Source organism: Xyrauchen texanus, chromosome 2 (genome assembly GCF_025860055.1).
Source record: "Xyrauchen texanus isolate HMW12.3.18 chromosome 2, RBS_HiC_50CHRs, whole genome shotgun sequence".
NCBI classification, from domain to species: Eukaryota; Metazoa; Chordata; class Actinopteri; order Cypriniformes; family Catostomidae; genus Xyrauchen; species Xyrauchen texanus.
In genome coordinates this window covers 43,353,801-43,370,714 of record NC_068277.1, presented here as the reverse complement: position 1 = coordinate 43,370,714, position 16,914 = coordinate 43,353,801, and the positions used below count along the sequence as shown (strand labels likewise).

At 34.9% G+C, this 16,914-nt stretch overlaps 1 protein-coding gene across 1 annotated transcript; it reads right to left on the bottom strand.

Annotated features, from left to right (window-relative positions):
* Window positions 1–1,078: 1,078 nt before the first annotated feature.
* cdh5 (cadherin 5) lies at window positions 1,079–15,336 on the bottom strand. The gene is made up of 12 exons (XM_052152131.1): window positions 15,155–15,336; window positions 10,078–10,302; window positions 9,609–9,894; window positions 8,140–8,253; window positions 7,859–8,026; window positions 7,562–7,734; window positions 7,176–7,432; window positions 6,928–7,064; window positions 6,098–6,210; window positions 5,869–5,971; window positions 4,864–5,106; window positions 1,079–4,204 (listed from the first exon to the last, which is right to left on the bottom strand). The coding sequence occupies exons 2-12, from the start codon at window positions 10,300–10,302 to the stop codon at window positions 3,714–3,716; spliced, it is 2,310 nt and encodes a 769-aa protein (XP_052008091.1). The 5' UTR covers window positions 15,155–15,336; the 3' UTR covers window positions 1,079–3,713.
* Window positions 15,337–16,914: the final 1,578 nt, after the last annotated feature.

Here is a 16,914-nt window from a genome sequence, read left to right as displayed (position 1 = left end):
TTATACAATATGTGTGTGTGTGTGTGTATATATATATATTTGTATTCAGAACCTCTCCTGTCCAATGAAACTTTGTTGGTTCGGTAACAGTGTAACAATTTAACACTGATCTGTAGAAAATTCTACATGGTCATAAATTTTTTTAAATTCAAAACCGGTGATTTTATTCATAGAAAAATAGAACATTTCTAAGACAGATCTTGCAGAACAATATCTGTGTAAATCTGAATGTCTATCTATTGTTCTATTGTTGTCTGTTTAAATCTGGAAAAAAAAGACCTGCTGGTTCCAAACTGCCATAAACTAACCACACAAATGTCTTTTAGAGCTGATTGCATGTTCAGAAAGGTGGGAAATAATATTTTACACATTAATAAAATACTGTTTTCCAACATGTTTGCCTGTGTGATATTGGGAATTCCTTTGTGTCATTCCGTTTGTGGCAACTGTCCTACAATAGATATGTATTTAGGTTGTTATACTGAAGCACACGCATTAAGGGTTTGGCTGTTTGGATGAAGGCATATGATTATACAAGGAAACTGTCATAAATGTTGAATTGATGAAGCATTGTCTGTAAGAGTGTCAGCCTGTTTAAGTGGTATGCTCAGTGGCATGTGGATTTTTGACTCTTCATTTAATCAAACTTTCTTATATCTGAGTATTTTTTTATTGAGTTTGATTTGCAATGTTAGAAATAGCTTTTCTCTGTATACTGTATAACCATGAATGGTGTTTAATGCCTCAGGAAGTCCCAGCTGGGTGTCTCATAGATGTGTTAGGTGTGACATCATAGAGGAATTTCCGCTAAAGTGCTGTTATCTTTTAAGTGCTTGTTTGTCTTTCCTGGACTATAAGCAACAGACATTCAAAACTTCACTTCTGCTGCCCAGACAACATTGGTTTAATGAGACACAAGCTCTTGCATTAGTGATGGAGAGGAGCTCCTGTTCCGAAAGGCAAAAGAGCCATCAGGCTATCCCACTTTATTTCCTTAATGTTTGGTTCTCATTTTTTCTTAGATAACTGTTTTGATGAAATTGTATTTTAAAGGAAGGACATTTAAAGGCAGTTAACCAGTTTTATGGAATGTGAAGTTTATTCAAATACAAAAATGCCTGTTTTAGAGAAACAAAAAGACAATAGAAACAATAGAAAAAAGGCACATATTGTTTTCCTTCTACCAAACACAAAAATCACAAACTGAAATGTTTAACCTGGCTGTCCAACACTGACATCTACTGGACCTGCCTAAGAAATCGCAGACACATCACCTGTTTAATTTATTAAAAAAAATGCTCATTCAACACACTACATTTTACACTTATAAATGAGTTCATTATTGCCACATACAGCTGGTTCAAAAGCATACTTACAGGGAATATGATCATAATAAGGAACAATTACGTATACTGTGAACGGAAGGCTCTAATTTTAGCTATGTTTCCAGTTCTTAATTTTTTATATATGAGAAATATAAATATATCATTCAATGACACTATGTGCAGTATTTCTGATGTTCATGGAAGATAATAGTCTTGGCATTAATACATATCTGTGCTTTAGTGATTGTACTAATTCTAAAACCAAAAGGATATACAGTAGAAAGACAACTATAAAGAAGATATTCCTTTAAAAATAACTTAAGGAAAACAGACCTAAAATATATCAATTAAATTAGCGAAATCCAACCAAATCCACACCTTTGTCTTAAAGGATTGACAATGCCTTTGCGACCAAGACAGCGTGATTCACATTGTTCTTTAACGTTTTCCTGCTCTCCTAAGTTTTCTTTCCTTATCCGTCCAAGACAAGAAAACAGGAAAACAGTTCCAATGTGTCTGTTCACTTAAAAGATAAGGGAACAGGAAGTCAGTTTCTTTGTGCTCACGTAGACAGGAAGTTGACATTTTAGTGACGAAGCTGGTCATTTTGACTGAGATGGGAGATGAGTGCTTGGCATGTAATTCCCTACAGGAAAAGCAGATGGTGGCTTCCACATATTGTGCCTATGGCTAATGTGGGACATGGGGTAAAGTTTGTGCACAGAGGTAAATATTTAAAGAGCAAAATAGGTTTTTCAATGAATGAAGATCCTCTTGTCAATTATATTAAATATATAATAATATTGTGTGTGGATAATCAATACTACCATGAGACAAGAGAGGCTGGCCTGCTACATATGTTGGAGTAAAACTAAGGTTTAACAACCTTAAAGGGATAGTTCACCCCAAAAAAATCTAAATAAAATAATAATAATAGTATTATTTACTCATCGTCATGCCATCCCAGTTGTGTCTGACTTTCTTTCTTTTCTTTCTTCAAACAAAGATTTTTAGAAGAATATTTCAGCCCTATAGGTCCTTACTATGCAAGTGAATGGGTAAACCACATAAAGGCAGCAAAAAAGTAATCTATAAGACTACGGTGTTTAAATCCATATATTCAGAAGCAATATGATAGGTGTGGCTGAGAAAAAAGTCCTTTCTTACTATACATTTTCCTCCCTGCCCATTAGCTGGCGATATGAATGAAGAATGCAAATTGTCAAATGCAAAAAATAAAATAAAAATACAAATCAAATATTGTAAAAGTGAAAGTGGAGGTTGATAGTAAAAAAAAAAAAAGGATTTAAATATTGATCTTGAGTCGAATTAATTACTTTTATGCTGCCTTTATGTGATTTTTGGATCTTCAAAATGTTGGTATACATTCACTTGCATTGTATGTACCTACAGAGCTGAAATATTCTTCTAAAAACCTTAATTTGTGTTCAGCAGAAGAAAGAAAGTCATACACATCTGGGATGGCATGAGTGTGAGTAAATGATGAGAGGATTTAATTTTTTTGGATGAACTATCCCTTTAAACATTTTTTAGCAAGTACATTTGTGCATTGTTCTCATAAGACCCTGTTAAATATATAGCCACACATATGATTCAAATGGTCATTCAGATGTTCAGACCACTTCTCGCATTTCAGTATACAAGTCACTGCATGTTTCCTGAGATGTTTGCAATTGCCTTATATTGGTCGACCTTAGAGATTTGGGCTTTACTCTTAACAATCAATGTGCTGATGATTCCTGTCAAATAAACTTGGAGTAGCCTTTAATTCTTTCAATATACAGTTATCACCGCTTCCTCTGTTGCTCCCATGGCAATTCAGTGGTTTTCCTAAAGAGTCAGCTGCTGAACAATGCTGGCTTTAGAAATAAAGTCCAGAAAAAAACGTAGGGTTTTGTGAATAGTATAAGATGGAGAAAAAAAAAAGAATAATAATAAACATGAAAGAAAAATATTTTCCATCACAAAATGGTCTAATTAAGGAAGAACACTCACACTGATACTTTGTGTTAACATCAATACAAATTTGCAGTATATGGATAAAATGGCCAAAAGTTAGCCTGTTCCAACCAGTGTCCAATACTGTTTTGTACAAAATTTACCTCTACAAAACTAGTCTGAAAGACCAAGGCATGTTTTTCATCAAAATTAAAAACACTATCATGCTCATCATGATGTTATAACAATACATGAAGGAAACAAGTATTGGCACTTGTTAATCACTCTTTTAAAGAGACCCTGACAAAATGTCCCATAAAGAGATTACAGCAACCTCCATCATACTGCATTTTAGCATCTAATGGATCCTTAGTTTGATATAATCTCCTAGGATGATGGCAGCTGAGATATGTTTTTTCTTTCTTTGGATCAGTAGGAGCTATCAGTGTCAGAGCCATCTACTCCATAGAGTTGCGCTAGGGTCCTGAAACGTGGTCCCCAATCACTTAGGAAGTCATATTCCAAATTGGACCCACTAGAGGATGAGTCTAAGGAGCTGATGGAACCAGCCAGGGATTCAGATCCCTCATAGCCATAGATGTGTAATGTATCATAGGGAATTCCATCACGGTCGTGATCTGCCTCATCTTTCTTCACCTCGATCATCATGGCCATGTCGCCCTTGCAGGCTGGGGGTTTCTTCACCATGGCATAAAGCGAAGGCCCTGTGCTGGGCCGAAAGCTGCTGTCATGACAGGCGGAGGTCAGGATGGAGACATCATAGCCGTTTGTGTCCATCTCTCCACCACCCTCCTCATCATAGCTCACCAGCTGCTCATGGATCTCACCAGATGACTTGCCAAGTGTGACAAAAGTGTCTTTCTGGTAACGTCTCCGCAACGCAATGAGGATGACAATAACTATTATGACAAGAGAAATAGAGACATTATCAACCTGACTCATTCAACTTCACAAAGTTCATTTCAGAATAGTGCTTGTGTTGAAAGCACGTCTTATGATACCCTGGTAAAACAGTATGTGAATCTCAAAACACTGCTCATTTATTGGATGTTGTGACTTTGAATGAATTGTTATTTTTTTTACCTGTCATCACTCCAGTCTTGTTTCTCACATCTGGCTTGTATCACACATAAACTACAGTGTTGCAGAATTGTACATTTATATTTCTTCAGTTGACAACTCATCACATAAACACTAACTAACAAAGCTTTCATGCAGGAGGACCAGACTTGGAGACAATGAAAGATAATATGGAGCTTACATGGTTTTATTTACAGTGTTTGTTCCCTGGATTATTTATACAATCTAAAAACTTAATGGATCCAAAGACAGTGAATTATACAAACTCTCCTTCTTTCTGTCTCCAAAAGCCATTCTTCAAACACAGGTTTAAAAATGTTCACATGTATCATTTATATAAGAATCCCCATGTAATGTCATGAATTCTTCAGAACTCTGCTTTGCACTTGGTCTCAGTTGTCTTTGAACAGATATCGTTATAGACACACAATTCTCGAAAGGCAAGTGAGAGTGAGAGAAGAGAAGCATATAGTCTTACCCAAGATTGTGATTATGCAGAGAAGAATGGCTAAGATGACACTAACACTCACTCCAGTCTGGGCGTATGCCATACAGTAATCTGTCCTTCGATCCGACTGGCATGTGCACACTTTTATGTGGAGGGGGTTAATGCTCTTTTGTTCTGGTGTACCTCCATCAGAGATTTCGATTTCGAGTACATGCTCCACTGAGTGCTCTGTACTGAAACCTTCCTGCTTCAGCACAATGTTTGCAGTGTTATCTACAACACATATTAATAATCAAAGAAATGCAGTCATTAATTGATCTCTTAGTCAGGGAAAATTACTTGCTATTGTCTGACACTGGTAAAGGCTAACAATTTTCATTAGCAGTGCCATTGTTGTCATTGGAGTCTGCTTTAGTTTTTTTGCTTGCTGGGAAATGTTGCTGAGATCCTTGTGATCATTCAATTTAGCCAGGGCTAAGAATATCACATTTCGCACAATTGTAGGAAGAGTAAATCCTCACTTTGACATTCTTGTGACTGGAATTGAAATGTACATCTAGCACATTTGAAAGAGAAATAGGTTGAAGTTGGAAAAACAACACTATGTATAAATATCATTTAAAGAATTAATGTTTATGAGTGAATTACATTTAATGAATCTATATGAATCATTTACAACAACTAAAATATATTTTTAAAAGCCTAAGACGTTTCCCATGTCCAAATTTAGTTATTGTTCAACCTCAAACTCTGCTGAAATGCTACAGGATACCGCAGTACTGAAGATCATCATATAGATTAATTTGTCTCGCAAGCTTTTTATTCGTCTGATTGTCGATATCAAATGTGCTACTTCAAAACAAGTGCGGTGATGTTACTAGAACAGCATTTCATGTCAAATGCCAATATGCACTGTAACCCCCCCCCACCCACTTTCATGATGTAATATCTTTTAAATTCTACTTTATAGTCATTTTAGGTTTATTACAAGATAGTGTACTAGAGTACCATACAGTACATCATTCATTTACTCACTTTGGTTGTCATGAAGGGAAAAGTTTGAGCTCTTTTTTGCCAGAGTGAAGCGAAATCTGCCTGGATTTTCATCCTTGTCATGGGCACCAATAATCCCAATTACCTGCAAAATATAGAGGGTCGTACATTAAGGTGTAGGTAAATAGATTATAAAAACAGACCAAAATATGGAAAAAAGAAGAAAAATAAGTATGGACTGTTGGTTAAATGTATTTGACCAGTTCCTTACCGTGCCACTTTTATCACTCTCACAAACATACACGTAACTCCCATTAGTTAGTTCTGGTGCGTTGTCATTGATGTCAATAACCTTCAGATTAACCATTGCATAGGATATTTGACCTGAGGATTCAGAGAGAGGAAGGTTTCACACATTTTTTGTGATGATGATAATAATGATCATGATGCTTATTATTTATACTCAGGCTCACTATTATAATTTTAAAAGATTTGGCTATGAACTCAATCAGACGGTTAAAGATAGATAGGAATGAAATTCTTATATACAGTGATGATTATATTTACTGTGTAAGTTTGCTTTTATGTTCATTTTTAATTAAAACAAAGTACTCTTTAAAAAACAATAATTAGCACAGCAGAACAAAACAGCTCCAAAAGTCACACTTTATGGCATTTGTTTGATTTAAGCATGTCCTAGATAGCACATGCACTTCTCTGAGATGTCTGTTTTAAATCTTTTTAGCTTTAAAGCATCACAATCTAATTAAAATCTGCTAAATATCTTAAAAAAGATCAGATTTACAAACATTCTAAATCCTAAACATCTTAAAGACATCTGCTCAATGTCTTATTGACATCCAATACATACTTATTGAGATACGTCTTGCAGACATATTGCAGATGAGCAGATGTACATATGTAAACATGACAATGAAATAGTGCATAGTCTGGCTGATGTACAGTAAGTGTGCTATCATGGGTGATCCTTATTTAGAAGCTAATTATGTTAGCTCTGATTCAGTGAGACTAATAGCCCACTATGGTGTTTTACTTTAGAAACACACAAGTGTGTTAGTTAAGAGCTTGTTAACACCATACCATTTGGTGTATCTTCCTGTGCTTTAACTTGAAATGTGTATGAGGACTCTTGCTCTCTATCCAGTTGTCTTTTTAAGGAAAGATGCCCTAGTACAGAATCCACAGTTACAGGACAGTTTGAGTCTTCAATAGAGTACCTAGAGGGATCAAATGCCATTAGTATCTGTTTACAACTTTATATTACAGCAGAACACAGAAGGCTTGTGTGCTTTTTTGATAAATGTAGAAAAATACAGTTAAGTTTATACCGTATTTTATAGCCCTTTATATCTGGATCCTTTGCTGAGACAGCACCAATAATTGGATTCTTGAAAGGGCCCTCATAAACGCTGAACTTGTATTCAGTTTGGTTAAAAACGGGTGGTTCGTCAACATCAATTACATTGATGAAAACTTCGGCTCTCTTCAGCAACTGGGGTCCTTGGTTATCTGGGGATTTAGACACTGTGTGCTCGACCACATCTACATTGAAACTGTACGTCTTCTCTGTTTCGAAGTCGAGAGGCTACAAGTGATTGCAAAGAAAAATAAGAAAAATTGTAATAAACACATTTCCCTGATAAGTCAGGTAACGGCTGAAAAGGTTGATTTTTCTAATGAAAATTCTAATAGCAAGTGTGGTTTAAATACTTACTACTGTAAGGCTAAGAATTCCATCTTTCACATTACTCAGTTTAATGGCAAATCCGTCATGATGAATAGTAAATGTTGGATCTTTGTTTTGAATCTCGTCTCTGTCCTCCACCGTTAATGTGCCAATTTCAGATCCTGGTTTGCTGTCTTCTTTCACATTAAATCGATATTTCCCTGTTGGAGAAAGTGATGTTCTGATGTTTACTTAAAATGCAGTCTAGTATGCAGTGTGGCTTTACTAAATATTACAATATCACAGTTTTGTCACAGTCTTTGTCACAATATCACAGTCACTTGCCTGTCTTGAAGGTGGCAATGTTGTCATTTATATCAGTAATGTTGATTGTCACTATGGTTGTAGCAATATTTCCAGTATCTGATCCTGGCAAATCTTTGGCTTGTATGGCAATCAGGTGCTGACTCTGTTTCTCACGGTCCAGGGTGCTTTTCACTGTGCTAATGACACCTTAAAAAGAAATAAGTGAGGGCTAGTCAGATTTTTCAGGCTCATATTGAACATGTCAAAAGTCAGTTATCATTATATTATCATTTTATAAAGGTCAGTTAACAACAACTCACCTTTACTGTTGATGTGAAAGAGGTCTGTCCCATTTAAAAGTTTGTACTCAATCATTCCATTTTTAGTTGTTGGATCATCAGCATCAGTTGCTTCTACTGTCATTACAGTAGTTCCTATTAAAACACATGCATTTTATTCAGAATACATTCAACAGAATAATGTAACCGCTATCTTGAACTCAATCAAGCCATGGTAGATATCCTAACAAAAAAGTAGTGTCATGGTACCATGGCACTATGATTGTGTCAGATGATAATAACATGATACTGAATGATTACCATATTCATGTTCTGATATTAAATGGCAATCCAGTGTACTTCAAAGAATACCATGGTACCAAAGAAACATCTGATAAACACATCACTTGCGTTTGCCATTGTTCCTATTGATCTTAAAACTACTGCTGTTACACCAGTCTTTAAAAATCCCAACTGTCCAAAGAAACATTAAATTACCATAACAAGCTTAGTAGTACCATGTTCTTTTTGGTACTTTTTTCTTAGTGTTTACTGGATATTCAACTTAATACTTCCATTATGGAGATACATGTATGTTACATTACTGCAAGAAAAACCCCATATAACACTCACATTCCCATGTACACTCACTGAGCACTTTATTGGGAACACCTGCACATCTATTTATTAATGTGATTATCTAATCAGCCAATCGTGTGTTAGCAGTGCAATGCATAAATCATGCAGATATGGGTCAGGAGCTTCAGTTAATGTTCACATCAACCATCAGAATGGGAAAAAAAATGTGATCTCTGTGATTTCAACCATGGCATGATTGCTGGTGCCAGATTGGCTGGTTTGAGTATTTATGTTACTGCTGATCTCCTGGGATTTTCACAGTCTCTAGAATTTACTCAGAATGGTGCCACAAACAAAACACATCCAGTGAGCGGCAGTTCTGTGGCTGGAAATATCTTGTTGATGAGAGAGGTAAACGGAGAATAGCCAGACTGGTTCGAGCTGACCGAAAGGCTATAGTAACTCAGTTAACCACTCTGTATCATTGTAGTGAGCAGAATAACATCTCAGATTGGGCTACAACAGCAGAAGACCATGTTGGGAACCATAGCATTCCTAATAAAGTGTATGTCTATAGTGACTCCACTAATTACAAGAATACCATATTTACAGAATAATGTATAATATATAATAATACAAAGCATATGCAGTGGTGTCCAAAAGTCATGTTATGTGAAATTCATGTTAGGCTTCACTCAAATGATTTAATGCTGATAATATGCTTTGTAATGAAACTTTGTATTCAATTAGAAAATAATGCTAAATAGAAGCAGTTTTACTGTTGGTCTCTGACTTTTGGACCCCTCTGTATATTATAAAACAAGGGAGTATGTCCATAGAAGTATATTTCAGTACTGACAGTACAAATAAATATTAATTTATATATTGCACATATGAGTTATTAATGTTATTATCATGATAAAAAACAGTACCTTCTCTAGAGGATTCACTGATGGATCCAGATAGGGCAGGTGGAAAAACAGGTCTGTTGTCATTTATATCAAGGAGCACTATTTCAAAAGGATCATCTTTGTCAATCTGCATTCTGGTTTGAATGTTGATGAGTGAGGCTGAGAGTCTGTAGACGCTCTTCTCTTCCCGGTCTAATGCTGTACTGACAAAGATATCCCCCATGTCATTTACAGTAAAAATGTCATTAGCACCTTCTCCTGAGAGGATATATCGTGTGGACATCTCATTGTAAAGTGTATTATCTAGCTAAAAAGGGAAAGAAAAAAGTAAAGAAAAAAGACAGTCATTATTTATTTGTTTATTTATTTATTTGTTATTTATGTGACTCTCCCATTACTACAGAGCATTTGTATTAAGTAGTAGATTTAGTATATTATTCACACTAGCACTATATTCATCATTCCATTGAACATGTCTAGGACCTCTCACCTTTCCAATTTTTTCAAGTGGGGTCTTTGGAAACGTTTCCTCATACAAATAAAGTTTATCCCATTTCCATTCTCTTTTGTGTCTTTGGATAACTTTGCTGTTCATGGATGTTGGTTTCAGAGCTTGGTGGACATCCACTGCTGTGCTGAGTGTACATAAAATAACCAAGAAACCTGCCCAAAAGCCAGGCTCAGTCATTGGCCTCCAGGAAGATTGTTTCATCATCTGTGGATCATTTTAAATGAACAACATAGTCAATATAAAGTACTGCTCAATGTCACTTTATAATCAAGATACTGTACATTTTAACAGAAGTTACAATCAAAGTTAGGGGACATTTTTTTAGCAATCAGCAATGGATAGAAAGTATTCTGAGAAAAGATGAGTTTTACACTGAGACTTGAGGATGGAAAATGAGAAAAATGTTGCAGAGGCAGTGACTTCCATAGTTGAGGTACAATTACACTGAAGGATCTCCCACCAAAAGTGGACAGATGAAATCTGGTGATAGACAGCAGTTTGGAATCAGAAGAACAAAGAGAACAAATGTGTGTATGGATGCAGCAGATCACATAAATAACGAGAGTTTTGTAAGTTAAGTGAAGTTTTTTTAACTGTATACCGCAAGAGACAGGAAACCAGTAAAGACTAAACAAGGTAGGGGTAGTATGTGCAGACCTCTAGCTGCAGAGTTTTTGATATATTGTAATTGGGCAATGTTTTTAGCGGGTTGGCCTATGAAGAGGCAGTTCATTAACAACCCTCAAGAGAGCAGTTTCAGTACTGTGGAATAGACAAAATCCAGATTGAAAGGGTAATAGATATTATTTTCTGCTAGATGTGATTGTAACTGGGAAGCTACAACTTTTTCCAGGAGATTAGATGTACAAGACAGATTGGAAATAGGATAATAGTTGAGGAGGGTAGATGGATCTAAATTGGGATTTTTAAGGACTGGTGTAACGGCAGCAGTTTTATGACCAATAGGAACAATTGCAAAAGCAAGTGATGTGTTTATCAGACGTGAAATAGGTGCAGAAATGACAGACTCACAGTGTTAAAGAAGTAAGGTTGGGGCAGGGTCCAGCTAACATGATGATAAGTTAGATTCTAAAATTAAATCACTGGCTGAAGATGGGCTTGTGGGAGTGAAGTAGGACAGAGGGTGGAGAGGGTGTTCAGGTAAAAACCTGTGAAGAGGATCTTCAGGAGTGGTCAGAGCAAATGATTGGTAAATTAAATACATTTTATTTGAAAGAAGTGGAGAAAAGAGAAACAGCTTTAGGTCTACAACTTGTATTCTGATAATAGAGGAGAAATACAATGAACGTGCAGCATTAAGTGCTGCTCTGTATTTCAGCTGATGTTGAGAAAGAGCTATGGAGTAAATAGTGAGGCCAGTTTTTCTACAAAGTCATTCATATATATATATATATATATATATATATATATATATATATATATATATATATATATATATATATATATAAATAATTCATGTCATTATTCAATGGTATTTTTTACACCTTCACAAACCCTGATGAAAGAAAGAAAGAAAGGGGACAGAAAAAAATACATAATTAAAGCAATCCATAGTTATCTATGAGTATGAAATCCCTTCATTAAAATCTCATTAGTGTTCTTCCCATAACACAATCTTTTGATTGTATGCTTCAGAATCATGGGAAATAGCACACACTAAATGTGTGATACTGTTAAATCCTACAACAACATTTTCTAGCTCACTATGCGCCTGAATGTCTGAATATATTCCCATCCCAGATAACACTCTTTAGCTTGATGGACCAATCTTATGTTAGACTCATTTAGAGGATGATATTAAGATGAGGTGGATTATGCTCCTTAAGTGTTCTCAAATTGCTAAATCTTTGCCTGAGGCCCCCATAAACTCCTCTCACTCCCACTCAAAATGATTACTTTCACATAAGGTATAAAATCGCCCTTGCCTCACAATGAGTTCAGAATTGTATGGGCATTGCATTGGAAAGAAATTGATTATACTAAGAGTTCATTCCTACTCAAATGTTCCCATTTATACAAGTGGGATTTCTTTTGTGAAGGCCAACTAAATAACAGTAACACTTAATAAGCTTCTATTTGTTAACATTAGTAAATTCATTAGGTATAAATAACAAACAATGAACAATATTTTTTTTACAGCATTATCTAATCTTGGTTAATATTAATTTATAAAGATATAATTGTTAATTATAAGTTCATGTTAGTTCATTATACATTACCTAATGTTAACATAGTATAACCTTTAAATAAAAAAATTTATCAGTAGGCTATGTTAAAACTAACATTAACCAAACTCCATAAGTGCTGAAAAGTATTGTTCATTGTTAGTTCATGTTAACTTTTGTAGTTAAATAATGTTAACAAATACAATTTTATTGTAAATTGTTTTCATCAATACGTATCTTTTGTCTCAGGGGCTAGGCAGATCATTTTGTGATTTTCATTATCCAATATTTTTTGGAATAATTCTAATAATAAAAGTTATTTTGTATTTATTAGGTTATTTATTACTTCTTTTATTTTTAAATATGGTAGATTCGAAGGGTATGTTTAAATACTCTTTTAGGCCATGTCAGATCATCTCTTGTATTAGTGGGCAGACATGTTAACATAATGCATATGAGAAATAACATCATCAGTACTCTAATGCCACATACAACACAACAGTAAGTCCAGTTCACTCATTTGATTGGACATGTGAGTGCTGATATTTTGCATAACAGCACTGAAACGTCACTGGACATAACTCTGCTTGTTTGTCCTGGCTTCATAGAATTCGAACACTTGATCATACTTTATCTGCTTTTAGAACTATGCCATACACACACATAGTGCTTGAAGTGGGTGGGTTCTCTGTTTAACAATGATTAGCTGCACAAGTATCTGGTTCCTGCACAAATTCACAACAGGACAAGGAAGAAAAAAAACAGTTCTACATTGGATTGCCACTGAGACTTTATCAAATCTGTGTTCTTCATATGTTTTCATAAACAATTACCATACATAAAATACCATACGTAAAGTTAATCAAAACCTAATTGTTAGTTGAGGGTGTGAGGTCATATTTGTTCTTCAGCCACATTTTAAGAATGAAATTATTGCCAGACCATAAAACTGTTAATACCCCTAACTATTTAATGTAGATAAACATATATTATGAACAGTGCTTTGTTTTTAATGTTAATATGCTAGTTACAATGAAAGTGTTAGGTAAGATAAATACTGAAAATATTTACCAACATTGAGTTTTCATTGAGTATTCATTTGGATAATCTGATCGCTACAAGAAAGTAGATGAAGAGCCCTGTCATATAGTATAATGTGTTGTCAAATTTATTTATTTAATTTTAAATAAACATATGTTGTGAACAAAAGCATTGTCAGAGTATTATTTATTTACCAAACAAATTAGGTTTAATACTAACAAGGAGAATACTTGCACTTTGAGCACTATATATACTATACTATATTATATATATATATATATATATATATATATATATATACACACAAGGCACTATGCTTTATTGCTAATATCTTAAAACTACATAAAGGCTTTTCTCACGTTAATGGCCATATCTCTACAACTTTTTGAAAACAACAAAATGACGTCACTGTAAACTGCATGAACAAGTTGCTACAAATAAAGGAGTAAATTGCCCCCCGAAAAAAAAGCACCTAAGTTTGCTGCCATTTAAAATGATTTACATATTGATTTATTTGTAGCAAGTTGTTGCTAACCATGATGTCAAAAAGTCAACAAAAAGTCATAGAAGTACACCAAAAATCATGCAAAAGCCTTTATGCATTTTTAAGATATGAGCAATCAAATATATTATATGTTTCATTAACAACATGTCTATATTTTTGTGGAATCTAGTAGCAAGAGTTTTCAGATAATTGTTATTCAAGCAATGTAAGTCACATTTTCCTTCTGTTTCTCTAGAATGTTTTCTTTTAATTTAATGCAGTGCTGTCAACAACTTTGTTGATGGGCTTCATTATAATCTCAGATCATTGACTTTTGATTTAATGAAGTATGTTTCTGTCAAAATGTGCTTTCTTTATATTTGACAATCAAAGACTATTAATGCTCATCATATCCATTAAATATCTATCTTCTCTCTTATTGGATTACTAAAATTCATACAATTTCTCTGCACATCTCCAGCAATAGCATTGTCTAGACCATCGTTAAAATGAAGTCTTTCTGTGTATTTGTGTTTTCACATGGGCTTTAGATTAAAATAGATTTAATCATGCAGCATCTTTCAGCAATCTGTAGTCTGCCTACTCTCATCTCTAGGAAATTCAGCCTAGCATACACTTGCACTCCCCTACTTTCTATCACATATTCTACATGACATAAGCTATAGAAACCTGTTAAAGCTGTTACTGTCTGAAGAGTGTGCATGGCACCTGCTCTCACCTTGTTTTTCCACGTCTGCCTCATCAGTGTACATAGTTCTGCTAATTGATGTATCTTGCCATTAAATGCTGAGCTTAACAGCGGCATATGTTATATTATTTATAGAATAAACTATGCTTCTCATGATCTTAAACAATAATAATCATGAACTTTGATTGTCTTGTTTGATGAGACAGTAGCTCTGATTTCTGTCTCTCCGATTCTTACAGTGGCATATGGGCTGACATTAAGAACAACATTTACTGTGTAGTTACAATAAAAAGAGGACAGATGGTGTAAGGATTTATTTCTGTTTCTCTGTCCCTAAGTAAAACGTCTTTACATGAGTATTTTAGAGGTCTTTGGAAATGTATTTCCCATTACTCCAGAAACCAACACTCAAATCTGGTTTTGAATACGTTTATAAAGACACACATTATATAAATATTACATTATATATTTACATTTAAATATATAAAATTACATGTACACGTTTATTTTAACATGAGACCGTAAGTACAACCAATAAAGGCTTATTACATTTAACTGAACTTCAAAGATTCGTAAAGTTGAACTTGAACACTTTAACTAGAAAAATAAACAAATTAAATATAAAAAAGCACCTACCAGATTTTAGGTCCCTTCAACAATCTTCCTTGATCGAAAATCACTAAAGTATGTAAAAAAGCTTAGTTATATCCTTCTCAGTTTCAGGTCAGTGCTGTCGTTTTTTAAGCGATTTATGAACCTGTCTGAGCTCCCACAGAGCTGCTCACTGAACAATCAGGCCACTCCAGTGGCAAAAGTGATCAGCCCTCCCCAGACGTTCCTCTAGTCGCTTCCTGTTATTGTCCCTGCCTCTATAGTTCAGCTCCAAACCCTTCTGTGGAAAATCAAATAACATTTGAAGACCCCTGACCACTAGAAGCTCTACAAGTCAAGCCAAGCATTATGCTGCTGCTGAATGAAAGGGAGCAAAAGAGACAGAGAGCGAGCACAGAGAGAGAGAGAGAGTGAGAGACTCAGGGTGTTGGAGGTGGAAAATAATTAAATTTCAGTGCGCCCCTCTGTGATGAAAACAAAAACAGTAGAGGAAAGTAAAATGATTCATTATTCAAACCTATAGAATAAAGAGCATGATAAACAGGTTAAAGGAGTTAAAGTAATCCCAGGAGATTTTTCAGAGAGTGGTATTACATTTTTCAGAGGCTGTCATATCTGCTGCTGTGATCTTGTCTAAACTAGTAAGTGAGAAGAGGGGGAAGGGGAGGGGGGTCTGGACTCATGTGTTTAGTGGAGGATTGAGTTTGGGGACTGGGACTTGCAGCGAATGTATGTATCTGTCAGAAAAGCTTAGTGTTGTGCCCCGTTGATCTAAGTGGAGAGAGTCGGTTTAGTAGGATTAGTTGCATGGAATGGCCAAGCCTTTTTGACAGGAGACCAAAGATAAATATCCCAGGGTGCTTGGACAGAGAGGCAATTGCAGAATTGCAGCCCGTCTTGACAATTGCTTTTGTTTGTTTGTCTGCTCCTTGGCTTTTCTTATTTCTTCAAATATGTCTCTTGCCCTTCACTGTGGAAGATGTGGCTGACAGACTCCTCCATGACAAGCCTGGAGAGAAACAAGTACACCTGACCTATGATCCAGTTTAGCCTTCACTCAGACCACCCTTGAAAACTTTTGTCTCAATTTGGTTGACTTTAATGCTTTACCTCTGAACTTGTTTTTAAATGTAATTTACATTGAAATAATTCTGATTGTAATAAAGAGAGAATATGTGGGTTATGAGTTTCAGCCCAAGGCCTTTCAGCTAACATGACTTTAGAACATTTGAAAAGCTTCATTCTTAAATGTAAGTCCGTTTCTTCTGTTTACTTATTTATTTATTTTTACAATATTTTTGCCATTGTAGGCATGTAGTGCTACATACAGATCGGCTCAATTGACCCTTTTATTATGAATATGACACGCATACAGATAACTGGCAAGAACTTAAAGTTTACTTAAAGGTGTAGTTCACCCAAAAATGACAAATCGTCTCATTTACTCACACTCATGCCTTCCCAGATGTGTATGATTTTCTTTCTTCTGCAGAACACAAACAAAGATTTTAAGAAGAATATCTCAGCTCTGTAGGTCCATACAATGCAAGTTAATGGTAGCCAGAAATGTAAAGGTCTAAAAAGCAGATAAAGGCATAATAAAAGTAATCCATAAGACTCCAGCTGTTTAATCCATGCCTTCTGAAGCAATATATAATATATAATAATGATATTATATTTATAATATTTAAGAAATGTTTTACAATAAATCTCCATATTCACTTTCACATACCTCTTCTATTGTTTTTGGTAATTCACATTCTTCTTGCATGTCAACACCAACT

Bases quoted from the DNA above. Each gene is read 5' to 3' on its own strand.
- cdh5 (XM_052152131.1), bottom strand. From the start codon at position 10,302: ATGATGAAACAATCTTCCTGGAGGCCAATGACTGAGCCTGGCTTTTGG. The intron at 8,027-8,139 runs GTGAGTTGTTGT...TTTCTTTTTAAG, and splicing joins CTTTCACATCAACAGTAAAG to GTGTCATTAGCACAGTGAAA. The intron at 5,107-5,868 runs GTGAGTAAATGA...TATGTGTTGTAG, and splicing joins TTCCCTTCATGACAACCAAA to ATAACACTGCAAACATTGTG.